Source organism: Dermochelys coriacea, chromosome 7, assembly GCF_009764565.3.
Source record: "Dermochelys coriacea isolate rDerCor1 chromosome 7, rDerCor1.pri.v4, whole genome shotgun sequence".
Classification (NCBI taxonomy): domain Eukaryota; kingdom Metazoa; phylum Chordata; order Testudines; family Dermochelyidae; genus Dermochelys; species Dermochelys coriacea.
Window position 1 is genome coordinate 5,960,966 of NC_050074.1, and position 20,701 is coordinate 5,981,666.

General features: G+C 41.8%; 1 protein-coding gene across 1 annotated transcript in view; it reads right to left on the bottom strand.

The window, feature by feature from the left end:
- The window catches only part of ADAMTS9 (ADAM metallopeptidase with thrombospondin type 1 motif 9), a 135,957-nt gene that overhangs the window by 21,647 nt on the left and 93,609 nt on the right, over positions 1-20,701 (bottom strand). The window contains 4 exon segments of the mRNA XM_038411003.2: positions 8,284-8,457; positions 14,598-14,627; positions 14,629-14,751; positions 14,753-14,770. Of these exon segments, the coding sequence (XP_038266931.1) occupies positions 8,284-8,457; positions 14,598-14,627; positions 14,629-14,751; positions 14,753-14,770 (345 nt within the window).

Consider the following 20,701-nt stretch of genomic DNA (forward strand, 5'->3'; position numbering starts at 1 on the left):
GGCCCAAACCACGGAGAGCTTCATGGGTCAAAACCAACATTTTAGACTCCACTTAGAATCTGACTGGAAGCCGGTGCAGACCTTGGAGCATCAGCACAGAGCATTCACTGTCTGATGGAGCAAGTAGCCTTCTGCCCTAATTTAGGTTCCCAAAAGACAGGGAGGGGTCACCCGCTTGCGGAGTGCACAGCAGCCATCTCGCCTCGAGGGGACACAGGTGTGGATCACTGTAGCAAGGCCCGCATTTCAAAGGGAAGGTCGCCCCTGATTTCCCAAGCACTGGTGAAGAAAAAGCAGCCCTACTGAGGCTGCTTGGATTGTGGGAGGGTGACAGAGAGCAGAACGGGAGCTCTTCATCAGCCAAAACACGCTAGGCGAACAGGTCCTGGGTACATGCTTTACCCACCTTCGGCTGGGCTCTGAAAATACCTTGACCAATGGATGGAGAGGTTCACCACTGCTCCTGAAAGAGCCTTTCCAGACACGTTAAGGCCCAATCATTCAGCCCTCTCTGTGGCACTACTCCCATGAGTAAGGGCTGGAAGATCAAACACGTAACTCAGATTAAAGGTTAAAGTAAGGGGAAAGCGCAGATCCCCAGCCCAGGCTAAAAGCAGGAGAGCTCCCCTGCTCAACTTGACTTGAGTAAAGCAGGCTCCCCTCTCTCCTTGACTGCAGCCTTGAGAGGTCCCCCTACTGCTTCAATCTGGTTTAACCACCGTTGCTACAATGCACATTACTAAGAGCAGGATACTTCAGCCAAGCCCAACAAATGCTTTTTAAACCTTCTGCAGTGACAGGAGGCAAACGGGACTTGTCTCCTTGTCCTCTATTAGTGGAGAAACACTGAGCTCACAAGGCCGTGCTAAACTAGGGCATGGCTCCTTCCTGCACTCACACAAATAGGTTCTCTTCTCAAAGTGCATTCTACCGAAAGCACGGAAGGGTCAGAGCCATCGACAACAGAAAAGTCAAAATAAAAAATTATCAGGCGCAGCAAAGCATTCAGCTACCTGGAGTCGTTACCAGACCATTTCTTGAAAATTATCATTGGATATAATGTGCAGGAATTGTCTTCTTCTAAGCAAAGGACATAATATCCAATCAGATTGCACACATGCGCGCACACACACACACACACACACACACCTACATGTGAAGTTACCTAGGGTTTCATCAGTTAGCTTCACCATTTGTACATCATTTTCAAGATCTCTGAACCAGTCATGGCTTTCCTATGACGAGTGAGATCTACCGAGTACACCTAGGTCAGTGGTCCTCAAACTAGGGCCGCCACTTGTTCAAGGAAAGCCCCTGGCAGGCCGGGCTGGTTTGTTTACCTGCCGTGTCCGCAGGTTCGGCCGATCGTGGCTCCCACTGGCCACGGTTCGCCGCTCCAGGCCGATGAGGGCTGTGGGAAGTGGCGCAGGCCGGGGGATGTGCTGGCCGCCCTTCCGGCAGCCCCCATTGGCCTGGAGCGGCGAACTGCGGCCAGTGGGAGCCGCGATCGGCCGAACCTGCGGACGTGGCAGGTAAACAAACCGGCCCAGCCTGCCAGGGGCTTTCCTTGAACAAGCGGCGGTCCTAGTGTGAGAACCACTGCCCTAGGTGAAAGGCAGTACTACCAGAGCCTTTTGTTTTTAATTAGCTGTCAGAACCCAGACTGCAAATGATTTCTTGAGAAAGCCGAAATAAAACGTCAATAACTAGAAGTGCTGTGGTTCTGAGCAGCATAGCCCTTCGGGTGCACAGGGCTCACAGGAAATGCAAGTTAAGGCTCAACATCAATAGTTAGTAAATAGCAATCATGCAAACCTGCAAACACCCCCGCTCAGCAGCATTTATTTTGGAGGAGTAATTTAGCAGCTCTTGGGCAAGAGTCAATATTAAAAAATCTGCAGCCTGGCAAGAGACCCCACTGGCTGCATGTGCTTTTTCAACCTTATTTACTCTCTTGTAAGTCCCTAGAGTGGAAATTTCCCTTAAGTCTGAACTGAAATGTAGCATTCCTAAGGGGGACAGAATAATTTGCTTGACTGTGATTTCCCAGGAGAGCAAACCAAATGTGCTATATTTGCCCTTCTTAGGTATCGCCTCATAGGGTATAAGTAGAGAACTCCTTTAAATTACATTTAAAAGTGGGTTACGAGATTCCCTAAGCAGAGTCAACAGAAAGCATTAATTGTCACCTTTCCAATGCAGCATGTACCTTAACTGCAGTGTTCCATTCTAATTAGGGAGTTTCTGCAGAAACCGGGAGAAGGAATAAGTTCTATGATTTTTAAACTAGACGGATGCCAGTCCCAATTAATGAAGAGAAATTTCATATAAGCCAAGCAATAATACCACAAGCAACAGGTAGTGGAAGATGAAATATATACTAGAAAAAATTCAGATGGTCACATTGTCCAAGAGGCAGAAGAATCCTCAAACGTGACTTCCAGTTTGCCCTTAGATGCAATGGGGAAAAGACAAAGTGACGGGCAGACACAGTGACAGTATATTGCCATAGTGAGTTATTAATTTTTAACTAGGGAGGAAAGAGGGTCTTGCAGTTAAGATACATGGACTGAGACCCAGGAAATGAGATTCCAGTTCCTGGCTCTGCCACAGATTCCATGAGTGACCCTGGGCAAATCACTTCATCTCTTGGTGCCTCAGTTGCTCATCTGTAAAATGAGGAACCTTGCCATGTACCTTAAAGGGCAAAAGACCTGGGCAAAGAGGAAGGGGAAGCACGTCTAAGGCATCTCCCACCTTTCTTCTGTCTTGTCTATTTAGGCTCTGATTTAGCAAGATACTTAAGCAGGTGCTTAACTTTAAGCTCATGAATAGAGCTGGCCAAAAATTTTAACTTTTTTTCCACCTCTCCCTCCCTCACTCCCTCCCACCCCAAATGCAGCTTTAGGTCAACTGAAGCATTTTGTGAATTCAAGTCAAGCAAGCAAACAAAACAAAAAAAGTAAAAAAACAAAATCAGAATATTTTGTTTTGACAATTTTCAATGGGCATTCTGCCTAAGTCAGGACTGAAAGATTTCCCCTGAAGTAACAAATGCCAGAAATACACAATTTTGTATTTTTTTTTAACTTCCATTCTTTTGCAGCATTCTCGCATAAGGGTGAATGTACACATTCTTTCCCTATCAATGTTGTGCTTTTCCTTTTGGTCCCTCCCCCATTTCGTCCTTGGAATTAACAGGGCCTTTTCTATTGACACTCGTCTCATGGAATCACTGAGTAGAAGGCCAGAAGGGAACACAGAGCGTGATCTCCCCCAGGCCTGCCGACAGGGCAGAACAGTCAACGAGCCCCTTAGAAAGGGATGGCTGAGCTTTGATTCATGCAGGGCGGGCTGGAGCCGAGCCCCACGCTGCTGGCCTGGCCGGACGTCACCAGATTGGCGCGGAGCTGGACCACGTGTGGCGGCTGGTGCACACTCGCACAAGCCGTGGGCGCGGTCCGCCTGACATTTCGGTGGTGCTGCGCTTGCACTGGCTGGTGCGCTGGGCGCACTCTTCTGGCACGGCCGGGGCTTCCACCTGCCTGCCCGGCTGCCTTCGCCGCCACCGGTTTTTAGGTGCCAACTCCATGGGTGCTCGGGGGCTGGAGCACCCAGGGGAAAAAATGGTGGGAGCTGGAGCACCCCCACTGGCAGCCCCACAACCAGAACTTCCCCATCCCCCCAGCGCCTCCTGCCTGCTGATGGGCCCTGCTGCTCAGCGCCTCCCCCTCCCCCCCAACGTCTCCCATGGGTCAGCTGTTTCTCAGCATCTGGAGGCACTGGGGGGGGGAGGAGTGAGGGCGCAGCAGGTGGAACTGGGCAGGGGCAGGGCCTTGGGGGAAGGGGTGGAGCGGGGGCGGGGCCAGGGCAGAGCGCCCCCCCCCCCCCACAGAGTGGAAACTCGGTGCTGGCCATGTATGTGCCTAGGAGCCCTGTGGTCCGCCCGGGCGATTTAAAAAGGCCTGGGGCTCCCAACCACCGCTACTGCAGCAGCAGGTCTCCAGGGCCCTTTAAATGGCCTGGGCCCCTGGGCAATTTCCCACTTTGCCCCCCCCCACATCGGCAGCTTGTCTCCCCTACATCAGAGGCCACCAACACCATAGAGCACCTGCCCACTCAACCCAGCAACCTCAGGATCCTCAGTGCTGCAAGAAGCTAGAAGAGTTAATTAACGGCTATAACAGGAGAGGGTGTCCAGGATGCTCCCTATGGCTTTTCATTGGCAAGACTAGAGTGGCGTTTTACAAAAAGGAAGACTTTAAACAATGCTTGACAAACCCCCTTTAAAAAATGAAATCAAAAAGCGAACGGTGCTGTAACGTTATTTTAGGTCATGCCATAAGTGTCAATTTGGGTTCACTGCATTCCTTGTTCACAGCATATTAAAGCAATCCGTGCCACAGCCCTATGAATAACGCTGTATTTATAGCTGGCAAGGAGGTGATTTCGCTTTAACCATACATCTGACAAAATGAAAACTACTCCAAGAGAAGCACTTGGAAACAGATACAAAGTGAAAAGAAAAGGAGTACTTGTGGCACCTTAGAGACTAACAAATTTATTTGAGCATAAGCTTTCGTGAGTTACAGCTCACTTCATGCATCCGATGAAGTGAGCTGTAACTCACGAAAGCTTATGCTCAAATAAATTTGTTAGTCTCTAAAGTGCCACAAGTACTCCTTTTCTTTTTGCGAATACAGACTAACATGGCTGCTACTCTGAAACCTGTCAAGATACAAAGTGACAAATTCAAAATGGGCAACGTCCGCTATGGGTTTCAATTAGTGATTCTTCTTGGGCAAGGAGAATTTTCTCTCCCCCCTCTATCCCTACAGCTTCCTTGGAATCCAATGTGTCACATGCTTGAGAACTCCAGAGTGCACACAGTCCGGTGGGGAGCCCTTTAAGAAACCAATGTGAACATCCGCCTCCCACAAAAGTGGGGGGAAGAGGAGCGGGTCATTCTCTCCAGCTGCAAAAATGAGAGAGAGAGGACGCCAGGTTGGAGAAGTTCCTTTAAGGGCGAATTATGTTGTTTGGTAAGTACTAAAACGGCATGCTGGTTGGTGAGCTACTTTGCTTCCCGCTTGCACATTCATTAGCTGAATGGGTTTAATGTCCTCTGTAGAAGAGGATGTGTTGTTTGGGACAGCAGCTTAGCCTTTTGCAAATTTCTTTCATGCTAACGCACTTCTGTCTGAGGCAAACAGCTCATAGTCTATTCTGTTCTGCCTCTGTTTCTTACCTCCTCAGTCTTGTAACTGCAGGGCCAGATCTTCAGCAGCTGTAAACTGGTGTAGCTCCGTTCAAGTCAATGGACCTATGTCACTTTACACCAGCTACAGATCTGATCCCCAGTGTTTCTAGTAGTCTTGGAATCATTCCTCAGCTGCCCCCACATATGAATCTAACATCATTACAGCTTTCAAACATTAAGATTATAGCACAGCTAATGGAACGAAGTTGGTTAAATTTGTCTGTAACATAGTCCATAAGGCCGAGTACCACAGGGCTGTGAGATATATACAGTAATCCGTTATACTCTTGGCTGCAATGAGTGAGCGTATTGTACTGTACTGAATCAAGGATGAGCTAGTAGAGAAGGAACAAATAAAAAGGCAGAATGGAGCTGCTGCTTTAACCTTGAATTTTCTTGCTGCAGGTGAAACATTCCACAGCCTTTGCAGGACTGAAATGCTTTTTGTTTCATCAGAAATTTCAGAATTTTTTTTTCTTATTTCTTGTATATAACCACAGCACAATAATAAAGAAAATGGAAGTTTCTGAGCATACCAATATTCTGAGCAGGTGAATATAGTAAACGGGCAGCGCTAGATTGTCCTTTGCATTCTGAATAGAAGGGACCAGATTCTCATTTAAATTGAGGACCCCCTCTGGCAGCGTAAACAGGCCTTAAAGAATTTATTCCTGCTTTAAGACCCTTTTGCATTGCAAAAGCACTGTAAAGGGGCCTTAGTGTAAATTAAAACCAGGCCCTAGATCACTTAATGATTATTCTGCTTTCCTTATGGGATGGAATCCACACATTGCAGCCTTCATTACGAACCACAGTGTACATAGGTTCATGACATAGACTCTGATCCTGCACCATTAAAGTCATTGGGAGCTTTGCCATTGATTTCAATAGGTCCTTAATGCACACCAACCCCCCACTGATATCAATAAATGTTATGTGCCTGCAGCAGGAGGCAGAGCAAAAGGCACATTAAGCAGGTTGCCATTTGGACTGAAGAGGAGATTCATGAAAGGTCTGTTACACATGAGGATGCAAAGCAATTCTCCTCACAAAAGCAGCAGAATAAAACCCTGAACTTGAACCTCACTATGCTCAGAAATGTCTGTTGGCCGTTGCTTACTGTGAAATATCCAGCTCAAGGGTTCTCAATGAGTACGGGATGGCATTTAAAAAAACCCCATAATTAAATATTGACAAATTTTAAAGCTGTTTCCATTTTGCAGTGTTTGAAACAGACCTGTAATTTTCATTTTGCTAGAAATCACCAAAAATATCTCTAATAAATGAAACATTTCAAAAAAGTCAGCAGGTTGTCAGATTTTTTTTCAAAAATATCATTTTTTGGACAATCCAGCTGAAAAATTTCAAACAGTCCTACGCTCACCCTTTTTCATCTCCTGGCCTATTGTGTAATACAGGGATTCTTTTGGGAGCCAGGCCTCTCCCCTCCCATTCACCATTATACCACTTTGGGGTAACTACAGCAGAAAAGTAATGTTAGCAAGTTATGTGTTTTAATTGTGTTAGAATGCAACTCTGTGTTCTCATTTCTAGTGTAAGTTTTGTGAACTGGGGTTTATAGACAAACATATTTATCTTCAGAAAAATAATTTGGCATCATATTAAGCTTCCTACATTAATTGTCTTTGTGTCCTTCATTTTGGTTCATTAGAAGTCTAAATTCTGAATGCGGATGGCCTAAGAGGCATAAAAATCCTGCATTTAGATAATCAAATCAGCAACCTGAATATCCAAATGCAGGATTTAGACAGCTGAAAAGTGGAGCCTACATCCACTTGGAGGCTTTGGTAGACAGTAAGAATCCATAGCTTCCCTGCTGGCCTTGATCAGGCTTCTGGCTTCATCCTCATTTGCCCTTGCTATATTCACGGGGTCCAGCAGTATGTCATAATCTCTGTGATAACTATCATCATCCCACTTAGACACAGTTTAGTAGGTTTACCGCAAGTAACGCTGAAATTCTAATGATGCCTGATACGAACAGACCCTGGTCGTTGGCGAGCCTGATAGAACCTGGGACCTCTGGAATTTAGTGCATGAGCCTCTACTGCATGAGCTAAAAGCATAAGGCAGTAGAGCAGACTCATTAATCTCTCTCTAAGTGGTCTTGGTGCCACTCTATGGGACACAACACCACACCCAGGAGGGTATGGGTTACACACACACTGGTCACAGTAAGTGAACACAGTGCAAGAGATCTGACTGCAGCTTGAATCTAGGTATGTTTCAAAGGTGGTGGACTGGTGGAGTAAGGAGGAGAAATCTCATGTTGGATGGGGAGAGTTATGTGGGGTGGAGGGAGTTTGGACAAGTATCCCAAAGGCACACAGATGATGATGTAGTGTGGGAGGTTACTTTTTAAATGCACAGCTTCCACAGCTTCCTACAGCTTTGCAAATAGTAAAACTTAGCTCAATCAACCGTACTTACCAAGTTACTACTCCTACGTGTGTACGGATGGCAGACTCGCGCCCAAAGGCAGCTAGTAATGAACGGGAAAGGTGGAGCGGAATCGGGTGCAGTGTCAGCAAAATGTGAAAAATACTGGCTTTGTGCAGGTCCTACCAAAACATTCTGCAGCATGCACATATAAACCTGTACTATGCATCTTCTTACGCTCCAGTGCTTTCTTTGGCACTTTCTAAAAAATTGGCCCAATCTGCACACATCACTATTTAATTTACACCAGACTTTCTTTGACATATTTTCTTGTCTTTTTTTGGCAATCTAAAGTTTTAAATTTAAATGCGTGCACACACATACAGACGCAAACACACAAATACACCCTCCATCTGTATCAAGACAAGCTCAAACCCTGCTTAGTGTAAACCCTGGCCATCTGACAACAATCTTTTGAACAAGCCAGCCATCTCCTAAGTCTCTCTGTAGTTCACACTTCACAGAACGAGTAATGTGATCCTGGTAAACGTCAGGAAGAAGGTCTTACTTTGGTATGCTTTGAATACCGCTGAAGCTGCCCATTACGGGCCCTTTCTACTTACAGCTTGCCATTCCTCCATTTCCCAGCTGTAACTGGGACATTCAGCAATGTGGCATTCCTGTTCAGAGACTGGTCTTGTGAATTGGTAACAGTCGGTCTCCCTGGCTGGTTTCTGAGTGCCCGGGTGGCAATACACATTTCTCTGCTGAACTCCTCGTCCACAGGACACGGAGCACTAAAGAGGGACAACAAAGAAGTAAGTTGCAGCTTTCCTTATTTTCCTTGTGAAACTCTCTGTTGCTGTAGTGAACCTCTCTGATTTCAGACGAGGAAGGGAGCTCTGCTTTGAGTTCTGTAAACACATTTAACATTCGTCTGAGCAAGCAAGCAATAGCACCTAGACATTTAAAACTCTGACTCTTTTTGATGCAGAAAATTCTTCTCCATGTAAAAAGAAAACATTTTGCAGAGAATCTGAACACATAGGGTGAAGTCCTGGCTCCAGTGAAGTCAATGGGAGTTTTGCCATTAACTTCAGCGGAGTCTGGGTTTCACCTATAAGATTTATACTGAAAAAATCTCTAAGGATAGCAGCATTGTTAAAAAAAAAATCACAAGATGCTAGAGTCAGCAGGAATTGTATGTTACTCCTTGCACACTCAGTTCAATAGTTTAAATAAATAAATCAAACTTTACAGAAACATCGTTCAGTAGACTGATCAGCCTGTAATGAAAAGGAAGCACAAATTATATAGCATAAGAACTGAAGCAATGAAGATTTGTAGGTACACAACTTCTGGACTTGCTTTTAATTTACATATACACCATAGCAAATGATTACATACTGCATATCCCCACAAACAGAACTATTTTTGTAAATTAGTTCCTTTACTTTCACACGCTAGCTTCATTATGGCATAAGCACATTTTTATCCACTTCTAGTCATATAATATAAGCCTGATTTTAATAATGAGCAAAATACGTTTTTCAGATTTTTGAATACTGATAGCTACAGCTCACTGTTTTCAATAGCTTAATTTTTTTTCCATACAAAAATACTTTCTGCTAACATCCCACAATATATGATGATTAACTGATACTTAACTTCACTGCTCTATGGATTTTTTATTGTTAGGTTCTAATATATAGTTTGTAAATGTGGAACAAGATTAGTAAAGATTAGACAGAAGTGTGTTTAAGAGAAATGGTTGAAATGTAGATATTATGATTAATGTTTTGTTTAATTAAACATTAGTAGAAAAGACCTAATTAATATATGAGCTACTGACAAAAAAAGTTTATAATACCATGAAAGTAAGCCTTATTATGTAATGGAATTAAACTATTTCTAATGTGCAAGGAATCCTCTTCCAAAACTTTAAAAAGTATTCTTCTTTAATGCAGCATTTCCTTTAGTATCTGAACACATCATAAAGCAAAGGAGACTAAAAACAACCACCCCTGACTGTGAACATTCTCCTGGTTATAAATATTTATGAAAGGCTGGTTTGTATAACTTGGAAAAGTAGTGTAGCATAGTTAGATTCCTATGATTGGTGATGCAAATACATCCCATATGCTGTAGTGGTTCTATTGTGATTAATAACACAGTTTATCTGAAACATTCCCCAAGAGAAAGTGATCTGAATAGTGGAAACACAGTCGGAGAAACACATCCACCCGGATGCTTAGTACATTTTTAAATAACTTTTGCCCAAGTTTATCACCTACAAAACACACATTTGCAAGAATGTTGTGATATTGACAGAAGGGGTTAAAATTGCAGCTCTGTCCTAGAAGGGTCTGATCCTGCATTTGATACTGAATTGAACAGGAAAATGTTATACAATATAGTTAGCTAAAAAGGACAGTGATGTCTTATTTTAGTAATGGGAGTTTATTGTATGTAAAGCTGTAATAACTGTACTCCAGTTTACTATATGTAAAGCTATAGTGCTCCCAAGGACCAGACAGGGGCTTTTAAGCCATGGACACCAGCCCCCAGGAAAAGATTTTGGCTAATTTAGGAGCTCACCTGGAATGAAATCCTGGGTCAATTGAAGTCAAGAGAAAAACCCCTGCTTAATTCAGTGGAGCTAGGATCACACCCCATTTGTGAGCTTAAGTCAGGAAAAATCTTTTGGAGTGGGAATTTTTTCATCAACTTGAAGGGGGCCAGGATTTCACTCCTGAGATCCCCGCTATACTAGGCTCCAAAACTACTACTTTGGCTTAATTGATAACAGAAGAGTAACTACTGCCGCTGTTAGAACATTAATATTGGATAGACATAATTTTTCTTACAAATCAGAGCACTGTCATCTATGAGGTTCTGAAAACAAGGAAGTTGCCAGTTTATGGCCTAGAATTCTTTCAAAAGTGTTACCGCACCTAGCATCCAGATCCAAAGGTGATTGAAGTCAATAGGAGTCATTCCACTGACTTCAGTCTGCTTTGGATCAAGCCCCTAATCAGTATGCAGCCTTCTCACTCTCTATTTATAACGTTTACATATTTGTCAGAGTACAGGTAGGATTTACAGCTGAGTCCTAATAATAGAATGAGACACTATTATAATGCCCATTTAGACAGAGACTCTGCCCTATAGGTTTCAGAGTAGCAGCCGTGTTAGTCTGTATTTGCAAAAAGAAAATGAGTACTTGTGGCACCTTAGAGACTAACAAATTTATTAGAGCATAAGCTTTCGTGAGCTACAGCTCATCCGATGCATCCAATGAAGTGAGCTGTAGCTCATGAAAGCTTATGCTCTAATAAATTTGTTAGTCTCTAAGGTGCCACAAGTACTCCTTTTCACTCTGCCATATAGTATATTTTTAATAGTGATCACTGTTTTACTTTATCAAATCAATTAACTCACCTCTGTTGATCTGAGAAGAGCAACTCTGATTTACACCTACTGGATATCTGGCCCCAAAAGCATAATAAACCTGATACTACAGTCCTCCCCCTGTTCATGTAAGGATCAGGGCGTACTGTTACTATACTCATATATTTATCATCTATGTGGGACAGAACAAACCTGCCACTTTTTTCACCATAGACCTCGATGTAGTTTAGCACAAATTCTGCACTGGCTACAGAAAAACACAACAGTAAAAATGGAACATATTAACTCACATTACAAGTTTATCACGAGAAAAATATATGGCCAAGTTTCAACCTGAATCTACATAAACAAACAGACAATTTTCAGACTACAGAATAAGTATTGTTATTTTTATGCTTAAAGATACTGGTGCTGATTTACACTTTTGAGACATAAGCCGTAGACATATCTGGCATAAGCTGTCATAGAATCATAGAATATCAGGGCTGGAAGGGACCCAGGAGGTCATCTAGTCCAACCCCTGCTCAAAGCATGGACCAATCTCCAATTTTTTGCCCCAGATCCCTAAATGACCCCCTCAGGATTGAACTCACAACCCTGGGTTAGCAGGCCAATGCTCAAATCACTGAGCTATCCCTCCCCCCATCTCAGGGCATTTTATCAGTTAAAAACACAAGTCCATTCATTACTTGAAGAGAAACCTTTTCAGATGAATGCATAAATTAAAAAATGTTTTGCTCTAGGAAGGAGGATTTATAATTATCTAGAAAGAATTGCCAGAAATTAAATACAAGCCAGTCCAGATAATAGAAAACATACAGGACTGGAGCACTCTCTTATACTTCGTGGCTGGCTAGTATTCATTATTAATCATTCACGTACCATTACTAAAGGAAAAGGAAACAGCCACGGCACACACAACACAACTGTGAGCGTGTGGTGACAAGAAAATGTATGTGTATTTTAAAACTCTGTCTTACATCTCACACAGTCTATTGCTGGTTTACCCACTACAGAAAGAGACAATTTCATGGTAACGTAGCACCGTACTTATTTTTACAGTTGTTAAGATCTACGAAACAACAGAATGCTTCTTTGGTGGTATCCAAACTGTTCATAGCTAAGATTTCAAACAGCACATAGCCCATTTCACCAATGGTGTGGAAGGATGGCACCAGCTCTCTCCTCTCAGTTTAACATGGAGTGGGAATGGTGCCCAGGCCTTGAACTGGCCTGCTACTAAATGTCACTCTCCTTGGAAAAAGGCGTATATAGCTGGCTGTAGTTTTGCCCATATTTGTATTAATTGAGGACCTTATCCTGCAGTTCTAATTCAGGCCAAACTCCCCATGGTTGTCAAACCCAGTGAAGCCAATGAGCAATCTGCATATGCGCTCCAGATACTTTCCTGCCACCATGCCTGGGGCTGTATCCTGTATCTCTAAGATCCTACTCCAAAACCCATTGAAATCAACAACTGAACTGACCTCAGTAGGCACTGGATCCAGAATGCGATTGTTAATTTCTTCTGTTTTAGAATCCAGACACATTAGAATTGTGTTAAGTATTACAGAACGCATAGCTTTACTTTTTGCTGTCTAGTTCAGAAATCAATTTCCTAACTCATTCTAACCATTCTAGTGACCTCTTGGAGCCCAAATAGAGAGCTGATGTTTGAAAAACTCTGGCCCCGGGCTTCAGTTGGTGTAAATCATTATAAACTGCAACCGGTGGCCATGAGCTACATTGATTTACACCAGTGTGGGATCTGGCCAAGCTGACTTCAGTTGACCAGTTATGCTTTTATTTAGCAAGCTTCAGGATTTATCATACAGAGAAAGCATTTTAATCGCTGTTGTGCAGCAGTTTATAAACAAATCACTTGTATGCTTCCAAAAGTATTTAGCATAAAAGGCACTTCTAGAAGTGTGACATGCATGCCACTATGGCATGACATTATTCAAGACTTCTACCTGTTCCAGTTTTATTATATCAAACGTAAACAAACTCTTCCAATTTACTATATGATGACTGGCTCTGTGTTACAGACAGAATATAAGGGAAACAGTATCATAACATCATTATTTTTAAATGATCTATTTGCTGTTATATGATGCATTTTCATCTTTGCTTTCATAGCTAATTTTTAGGGCCAGATCCTCAGCTGATCACACTGGCAATGCTCTCTAGTATATAAAGAATACAAATATTCTTTAATTGCCTTGTCATAACAGATTACTTTAGGCCATAAATCACCTCATAGTCTCATTAAGCTGAGCTTCTTTCTCAAATTGTATGAAACTGAATCCTATCATGAAGCAGAATGTTTTGAATTTTAAACATTTATCTTTATCAATTAAAATTAGCATGTTTTTAAGCAATCAACAGACTGTTGTGTTGGTACATTGATTTTTATTAGCTGCAAAAATTGCTTTCAGGAGCAGTCACTTTAAATAAAGTGCAGATCTGATATGATGAGACATTTTAATGGTCATGTGATTCTTTATTCTTGTAGGTTCTTGGACAAATTAAGGCCTCAGTACTGCAAACAATAAGGCACTGTGCTTAACTTTAAATCTGGGAGGAGTCCCATTGAGTTCAATAGGGCTGCTCAGGTGCTTAACATTAACTACTTGTGTATTTTTTTTGGAGGATCAGGGCCTAAAACAACTAAATGTGTATGATGAATATATGATTACCCCATTCTTCAAGAAGAAACACAAATATGTACAGCATATATTCTACTTATTCTAAGAGGAGAATAAAAAATCCAAGTCTGAAAATAATGATGGATTTAATGCTTTTTAAATTTAATATTTGATATTTGATAAAAATATATGTACTAATATTAATATTTGTCTATACAAATGCATGTACAGATGTATCATGTTTTATCTTTAAGGAAGGATGCAAACAGCAAGAATCTTAGGGTTTCATATAGAAAGCAAAGAAGATTGTGAATGTCGAAGTTAAAAATCATTTACTTATGGATCTTCAATAATTTGACTGATTAGCACATCATTAAGGTCCATGCGAAATGGAGATTCAGACGTAAATATAAATCTGATGAAATAGATTAAAGGTGCAATTTGGTGTTATAGAAAATATTACATTTTAGTTTCAATAATCAAATTCCACTCTCAGTGTTAGCGAAAAAAAGGATGAGAAAAGCAAACTGATATTTTCATGTCTGAAATATTTCTCAAGAGTTTAATATGGGAAAAGCAATGTAAATAAAGAATCAAAATGGATGAAAGTTATGCTCTCAGCAAACAGCATATTTGAAAAATCCAGACTTTCCTACTTTCCTCCAGCCTATGCACTAAGCATCTGATTTTGTAATGAGAGAGGTAGATGTAGATAGTGCAGCTCCAGAGGCTTATCTGGAGCGATGCCAATCTACCCGAGCTGAGCACGTCACCCAGAACATTTATACTTTATTGCAAAGGATTGAAATTACGCTTGCAAACAATTCAATAGTTAAGGACTATCTAATGGTGCAAGAGGGTAAAATGTTGCATCTCACCTGTCCCCAGTCTCCTGTTTTCCACTTCGGGACATCTGCCCCCTCTGCACTTCCTTGCACGTTTGGTTTAGCAAGGTGGCTTGCAATAATCATTCTCTAAGCGTGTTTCCTTCCTTTGACAAGCAAGTACCACATTTCGGTGTTTATGTCCCCGCTCCACAAGAAGCAGAACACTGGAAATGGAAAGCAAGGAGACAGTTTAATGCAGTTAGGGCTACATTGTTACATACATCCAATACCTAACAGGGTATTTATTCTCAACGTAAAAAGGCCAAAAATTATGCCCTCCGTCTCATGATGGTACCATTAATGATGAGGGGTCATAACAGAGGACAGAATTTAGCCCATGAGAAATCTCCTCATTTGTATCATGTATTGCATCTTATTCTTGGCTTGTAAAAAGCCTTCTAAGCGAAAATACCAACAACAAACCTTAAAGGAATGGGATAGAAATGGCATTCAGCAGGCTAGAATCTTGGCTGATATAAGTCAGCATGACTCCAGTGACTTCAAAGAACCAAGTCAATTTCAGCAGCGGAGAATCTGGCCTTTAGGGTGATACATTCTACCACTAAAAAACTTAAAGTGACAGAGTCCCTTTTGGGTAGCCATTGACTCATGTGCCAAGCAAGAGTAAAAGGCGGATAAATCAGAAAAGCAACATATTACTCCCACTTTGCACATATTAAAACAACCTCCAATAAGGAGCAGGGCAGTGGAGAAACAAATCCCATAACCTTCTGAATGCCACATTCTAAAGCTATGTTTGTTTTAAATGTTGTACTAAACAGGTAGACTGATTTTATTTTATTAAATAAATACTGAAATCGGGACAAGCTCCCACTTCAGAGTATACTTTTTGAAACCGACTCAGAAGAAGCAGAGAAGACAGAGCATAAGAATCAAGCAAAAAGCAAATCAGCAGGTAGGTGAGCTGTACGCTTTGTAGTGAAGCAACTAATTTCAACCTCTCTCTGCAGGTTCATTGAACTTTTTCAAATGTGACCACTTCTGGCATGCCAACCATAAGCAACTTCGCTTTGATTTCAGATTATTCTCCTCCAAAAGATTTAGGACTCAAAAGAGGTCTGGAATCACGACAAGAATTTAATATGACAGTTTCTTGTAGAACAAACCTCTACTCAGCATGATTCACTGAGAGATTCAATTTCAATTTCTTCATTACACATTAGGCAAGTCATTGCATGTTATATCACAAACATACGGATTTAGTCCTTCAATACAAACACGAGTTTCTGCAATCTCTCATGTATAACCGTTCTCCTGTTTTTGTTTTAGAACGGAATGAATGCAAGAAGATGGAGATAAATAATGTCAAATAGACCTTAGGATTCTTCCTTCCTTTTGATGACTCTTATCAGTGCTTTTACTAAGAAATAAACCAAGCCAAAAGTTTCCCCTCACCCCCAGCTGGTAAATAAAAAGACAAGGATTGTACATGTAGGAGCTTAGAGGTTACATTAGGTGTAGAAATTGGCCAGAGCCAACCCCCATCTATTATTATTTTAATTACAGCAGTAGGGCTCAATTGTGTAGGACACTGTGCTGACTAGCCATCAGAGAGAGTTCCTGCTCTGAAAGGCTTACAAACTAAATAGACCAGACAAAAGTGGGGAGTAGAGGAGACAGCACATAAGCAAAAAGTAAAAACTGAGACAAGGAGGTATTTTAGGTCCCAAATCAGGAAAGCCCTTAAGCACATGTTTAAGTGCTGCCCTGGATAGGGATTCTTCCCTGAAGCAGAGCCTAAATGATTTGCCCAAAGACACACAGGAGCTAGGAACTGGCCATACTGGGTCAGTCCAATGGTCCATTTAGCCCAATGTCCTGTCTTCTGACAGCGGCCAATGCCAGATGCTTCAGAAGGAATGAACAGAACAGAGCAATTACCAAGTGATCCATCTCCCATCATCCACTCCCAGCTTCTGGCAGTTAGAGGCTTAGGGACACCCAGAGCGTGGGGTTGCATTCCTGATCAACTTGGCTAATAACCATTGATGGACCTAACCTCCATGAACTTATCTAATTCTTAACCAGTAGATCATGCAGATGCAAAGTATGGGGAAGTCCAGATCCAAACCACGTGCCTGGCCCCAGACTCTATAACGTGTTATGTCAAAACCCTGAAGCTAAACACCCTGGTTTTGACCTGGTTTTGAAGGAGTTGAGATCCATATTTGAACTCCGTGCCTCAGGCCCAGCCCATTACTTTGTAAATTATTTGTTAGGGTGGCCAGCTGGCTGTTCACTTCTTATTCCTTATGTCTGATCTATAGTTCCTTTCATCTCAAAGGATCGCAAACTGCTGTGCAATCCACGGAGCGGATTTTTGAAATACTCATACAGATTGTGTAGTAGTCACCGATGCTCATCTCATTGACTTCAGCTGAGTGTTACTCAACACGGGAAAAACTGCAGAAACTGGTACTGTGTAAACAGAATACCCCTGAAACATGACTCCCCTTGAAATCGAATGGACAGTGCACAGCAAATTTGAAATGGGGGAATGGAAAATCTGGCCAAAGCTATTAGCTTTAATCCTTACTCATACAAAACGAGCCATGGGATATTTATTGTTAACACGATGTCCAGGACCTTGGTTTTTAGCATCTCCCCTAGAAGACACCCTCCCACCATTCCTATATCAAAAATGGCATGGTGAACAATCTCCCTTGGAAAGCTAAATAACTAAGTTGACCCCACTGGGAACTGAACCTACGAGGTCAGGTATTCAAATGTTCATGTATTTGAGCAATCGGGTGGGAGGAAGCCCTTGTGCGTGATTGGGAAAGGGGGAGCCAAGCACCATCTCAACTGTAAAGTTATACAGTCTACTATGGAGCCCCCAAAGAGCAGAGAAGATGAACCAACCTACACAGTGACCATAGCTAGGCTACCTCATTCAACCCCTAGCACCTCAGCCATGCTTTGCTACAGAGGTGGGATCTGAGTAGGCTGAACTTTCCTCTGGATGAGTCAATCCACTGTGCCACCCAGGAGAAAAACACATGTATTTTCAGTTAGGGGAGGGCCTTTAAGTTTTCCTAAGAGTTTTGTGGAAGTATACTGCAGTTTCCAGGTGGCCAAATAATAGCTTAGCTTCACATTAAAAAAACGGAGAGAAAACACAGTTTCTTCCTCCAACACAGGGATGTCTTAAAATTATGGAAATTCACAATCTTGACAAAATTTCAGACATCAGCAGAAAAAAAAAATAAGGTCAGAATTTTTTCCAAAATTTTGTCTTGCTTTTTTGCCAGAGTTGGTTAAAAAAATCCCATGGTATTTTTCATTGGAAACTCAGTGGTTTTTGTGAAAAATGTTCAAACAGCTTAACTCCAAAGCAAATGTAATTAAAAAATAAATTGTGTCTGGGCAGCAAAGATTAAGAAAGTCTCAAATATTGTTAAAACCATATGCCGGCTAACATTTTCCTTTGGTTACCGTCTTTGGACTAAATCCTGCCATTGATTATTTAATACAAATTTCCACTATCTTCATTACACATTCTGCACCTGGAATGGTGGCAGACATGGCTCTTAAACATAACAGTGAAAAATCAAATAAATCCCTTGACTTGATTAGTACTTTTCCCCAGTCAACGGAGAAATGTACATCTTTAATCTATATATTTTCCTCCCATTTATTACATAGAGACACTAATAACAATGCTCATGCATAGCACCTTTCCAAGGAGCTGAAAGTATTTGACAAATATTCTGTCTTACAAGAACTGTGGTACGGCTAGGTACGGTGCCAGTGGTAAGTATTTTTATCCTCATTTTACAGATTGATGTACAGAGAGATTCAGGGTCCAATCCTGTGAGATGCTGAGTGCTCTCATAGTAGGTCAACACCTTACAGGATGAAATCCCACGTCAGTTGGGTCACATATGCAATTCATTCACAGTACAAGGAAGAATATCCAGAATATGTGACTCTAAGACCTATGCTGTACATGGGAAAAGAGTTAGAATCATAGGACTGGAAAGGACCTGGAAAGGTCATCTAGTCCAGTCCCCTGAACTCATGGCAGGACTAAGTATTATCTAGTCCACTCCTGACTGGTGTTTGTCTTACCTGCTCTTAAAAATCTCCAACGATGGAGATTCCACAACCTCCCTGGGCAATTTATTCCAGTGCTTAACCACCCTGACAGTTAGGAAGATTTTCTTAATGTCCAACCTAAACCTCCCTTGCTGCAATTTCCCTGTCTGTAGCACAATAGTTCAGTCTCCTGTGGGCTGTAATACTTTGGTCTCATTTTGGTTATTGGGTTTAGTGCGTGGGTGGCCTGTGATATACCTGATATGATCTGATGGCCCCTTCTGGCCTTAAACTTGATGTCGCTAGGCGAGTTTCACATACATTTACATGCACATAGTTGCATTCTGACCTTAAAGTCTATGAGTCTATGCACATTTAACTAATTTTGCTAATGCTTGAATATAGTTGGGATATTTTCAAGATGATGTTGTCTGGTACCAAACATTCTTCTGTTCTCCCTTTCAAGAACATAAATGAAAAATAGACAGCGGTGCATAAACATTTTTCTATCTAAGCCGTATTTGCTTTCATGTACATGTGAATTGTAAACTCTTTTACTCTTAAAGGAATGATAGTAGGATGAACAATCAAATGCAACTAAGACTCTGGGGACTGAAAATCCCTTTGCCAAGAGCACACATTGTGATGTTTTTAAAATTCTTTTCAGGTATTTCCAGTGTTATTGGGGGCACTATTTTTAAGCATATGTGATGCAGAAAAAAAGCTTAAGGATGTGCTTCACTTTTACTGTATGTGATTTATGGAAGTACACACCAGGGTGGTGCACCCTGACTCATCTTTTATTTCTAACACCGGAAGAACTTTGCATGTAATTAACAGAATTTAGAATTCTTTTATAGCTGGAAACAACACGGTCTGCTTACAATTTATGTCAGTAACAGCTCCATGGTGAGGTAAGCTTTGACCTTGCCTTCTTTAAATCCTGTGAAGTGTACAGATGAAAACACTTCCTCTTTTCTTGGTTTTGTTTGTAGAAAGTACTTCAAAGTAATGGGGAAAGGGAGGAATTGAGACTTTCTTTTTATGGAATAACAGCCTAATCCAAAGCTCATTTAAGTCAATAAAGAGATTGCTACTAACCAAAATTGCCTTTGAATCTGGCCCTAAATCTGTAGCAGAGGTATTGGATGGATGGTCTTATGCTAATTGGGTTTCTGGACATAGGGGTTGTACTCTCAGATATGCTCAGTTAGTCTAACTCTGTTCCCACTGAAGTACTTTTGAAAATTCTACCCTAACACCTTATAAACCGGGCAGAATGTCTGGCATAACAAAGGAAACAACAACAAAATTCAACAGGGATCTTGCAGTCTAGACACATGCAAAACTTCCATTAGCTATGGCTGGGGTTAAGAGAGTAGAAAGACTCCAGAAAGTTGACAACATGGGGTTTTTCATGTACTTTGGAGCTCACATTAGATGGAGAATTCCCATTTGTCTGAGAGAAAGAATAGCCCAGAAAGTCAATTTGAGCTACTGCGATTAGTCTGCATAGGCAACTGCCACTGATATTAGACACTGACTGAGGACTGCAGAAGGCCCTACAAGCCAAACTGGGCTCTAGGTTGCACCAGCATAAAATGGAGTCACTCCCTTGAAGTAGCAGGCACTCAACACCTGGCGAGATTGGTAGCTATATGAAAGTTTTATACATATATGGACAGAGAACTTAGAAGTTCAAGGGAAGTTTTTCTTGGGTCTTTTAGAACTGCCCCAAACCTTTACTCCCTACCACTCTCCAAAGCCCCACGTGGCAAAGATCCTCTGTCTTGCACGTACATGCGCTAGCCTGAGCTAGAGAGGTGCTTCAGAATAGCAACAAAATCCCAATCCACTCCAAACAGGCTTAATGCACTGCCAGCTAGGGAATGTAACTTGGATCTTATCAGCACAAACTGATGAAACTGTGGTGTTATCTGGCAAAGCATTCTGTAGGCTGATTTCTAGTCAATTCATTTTTGTTAGCTGTCAGTTTCAGCTTTCTGCTTCTCATACTTAAGCAGGTTGCTGCAATG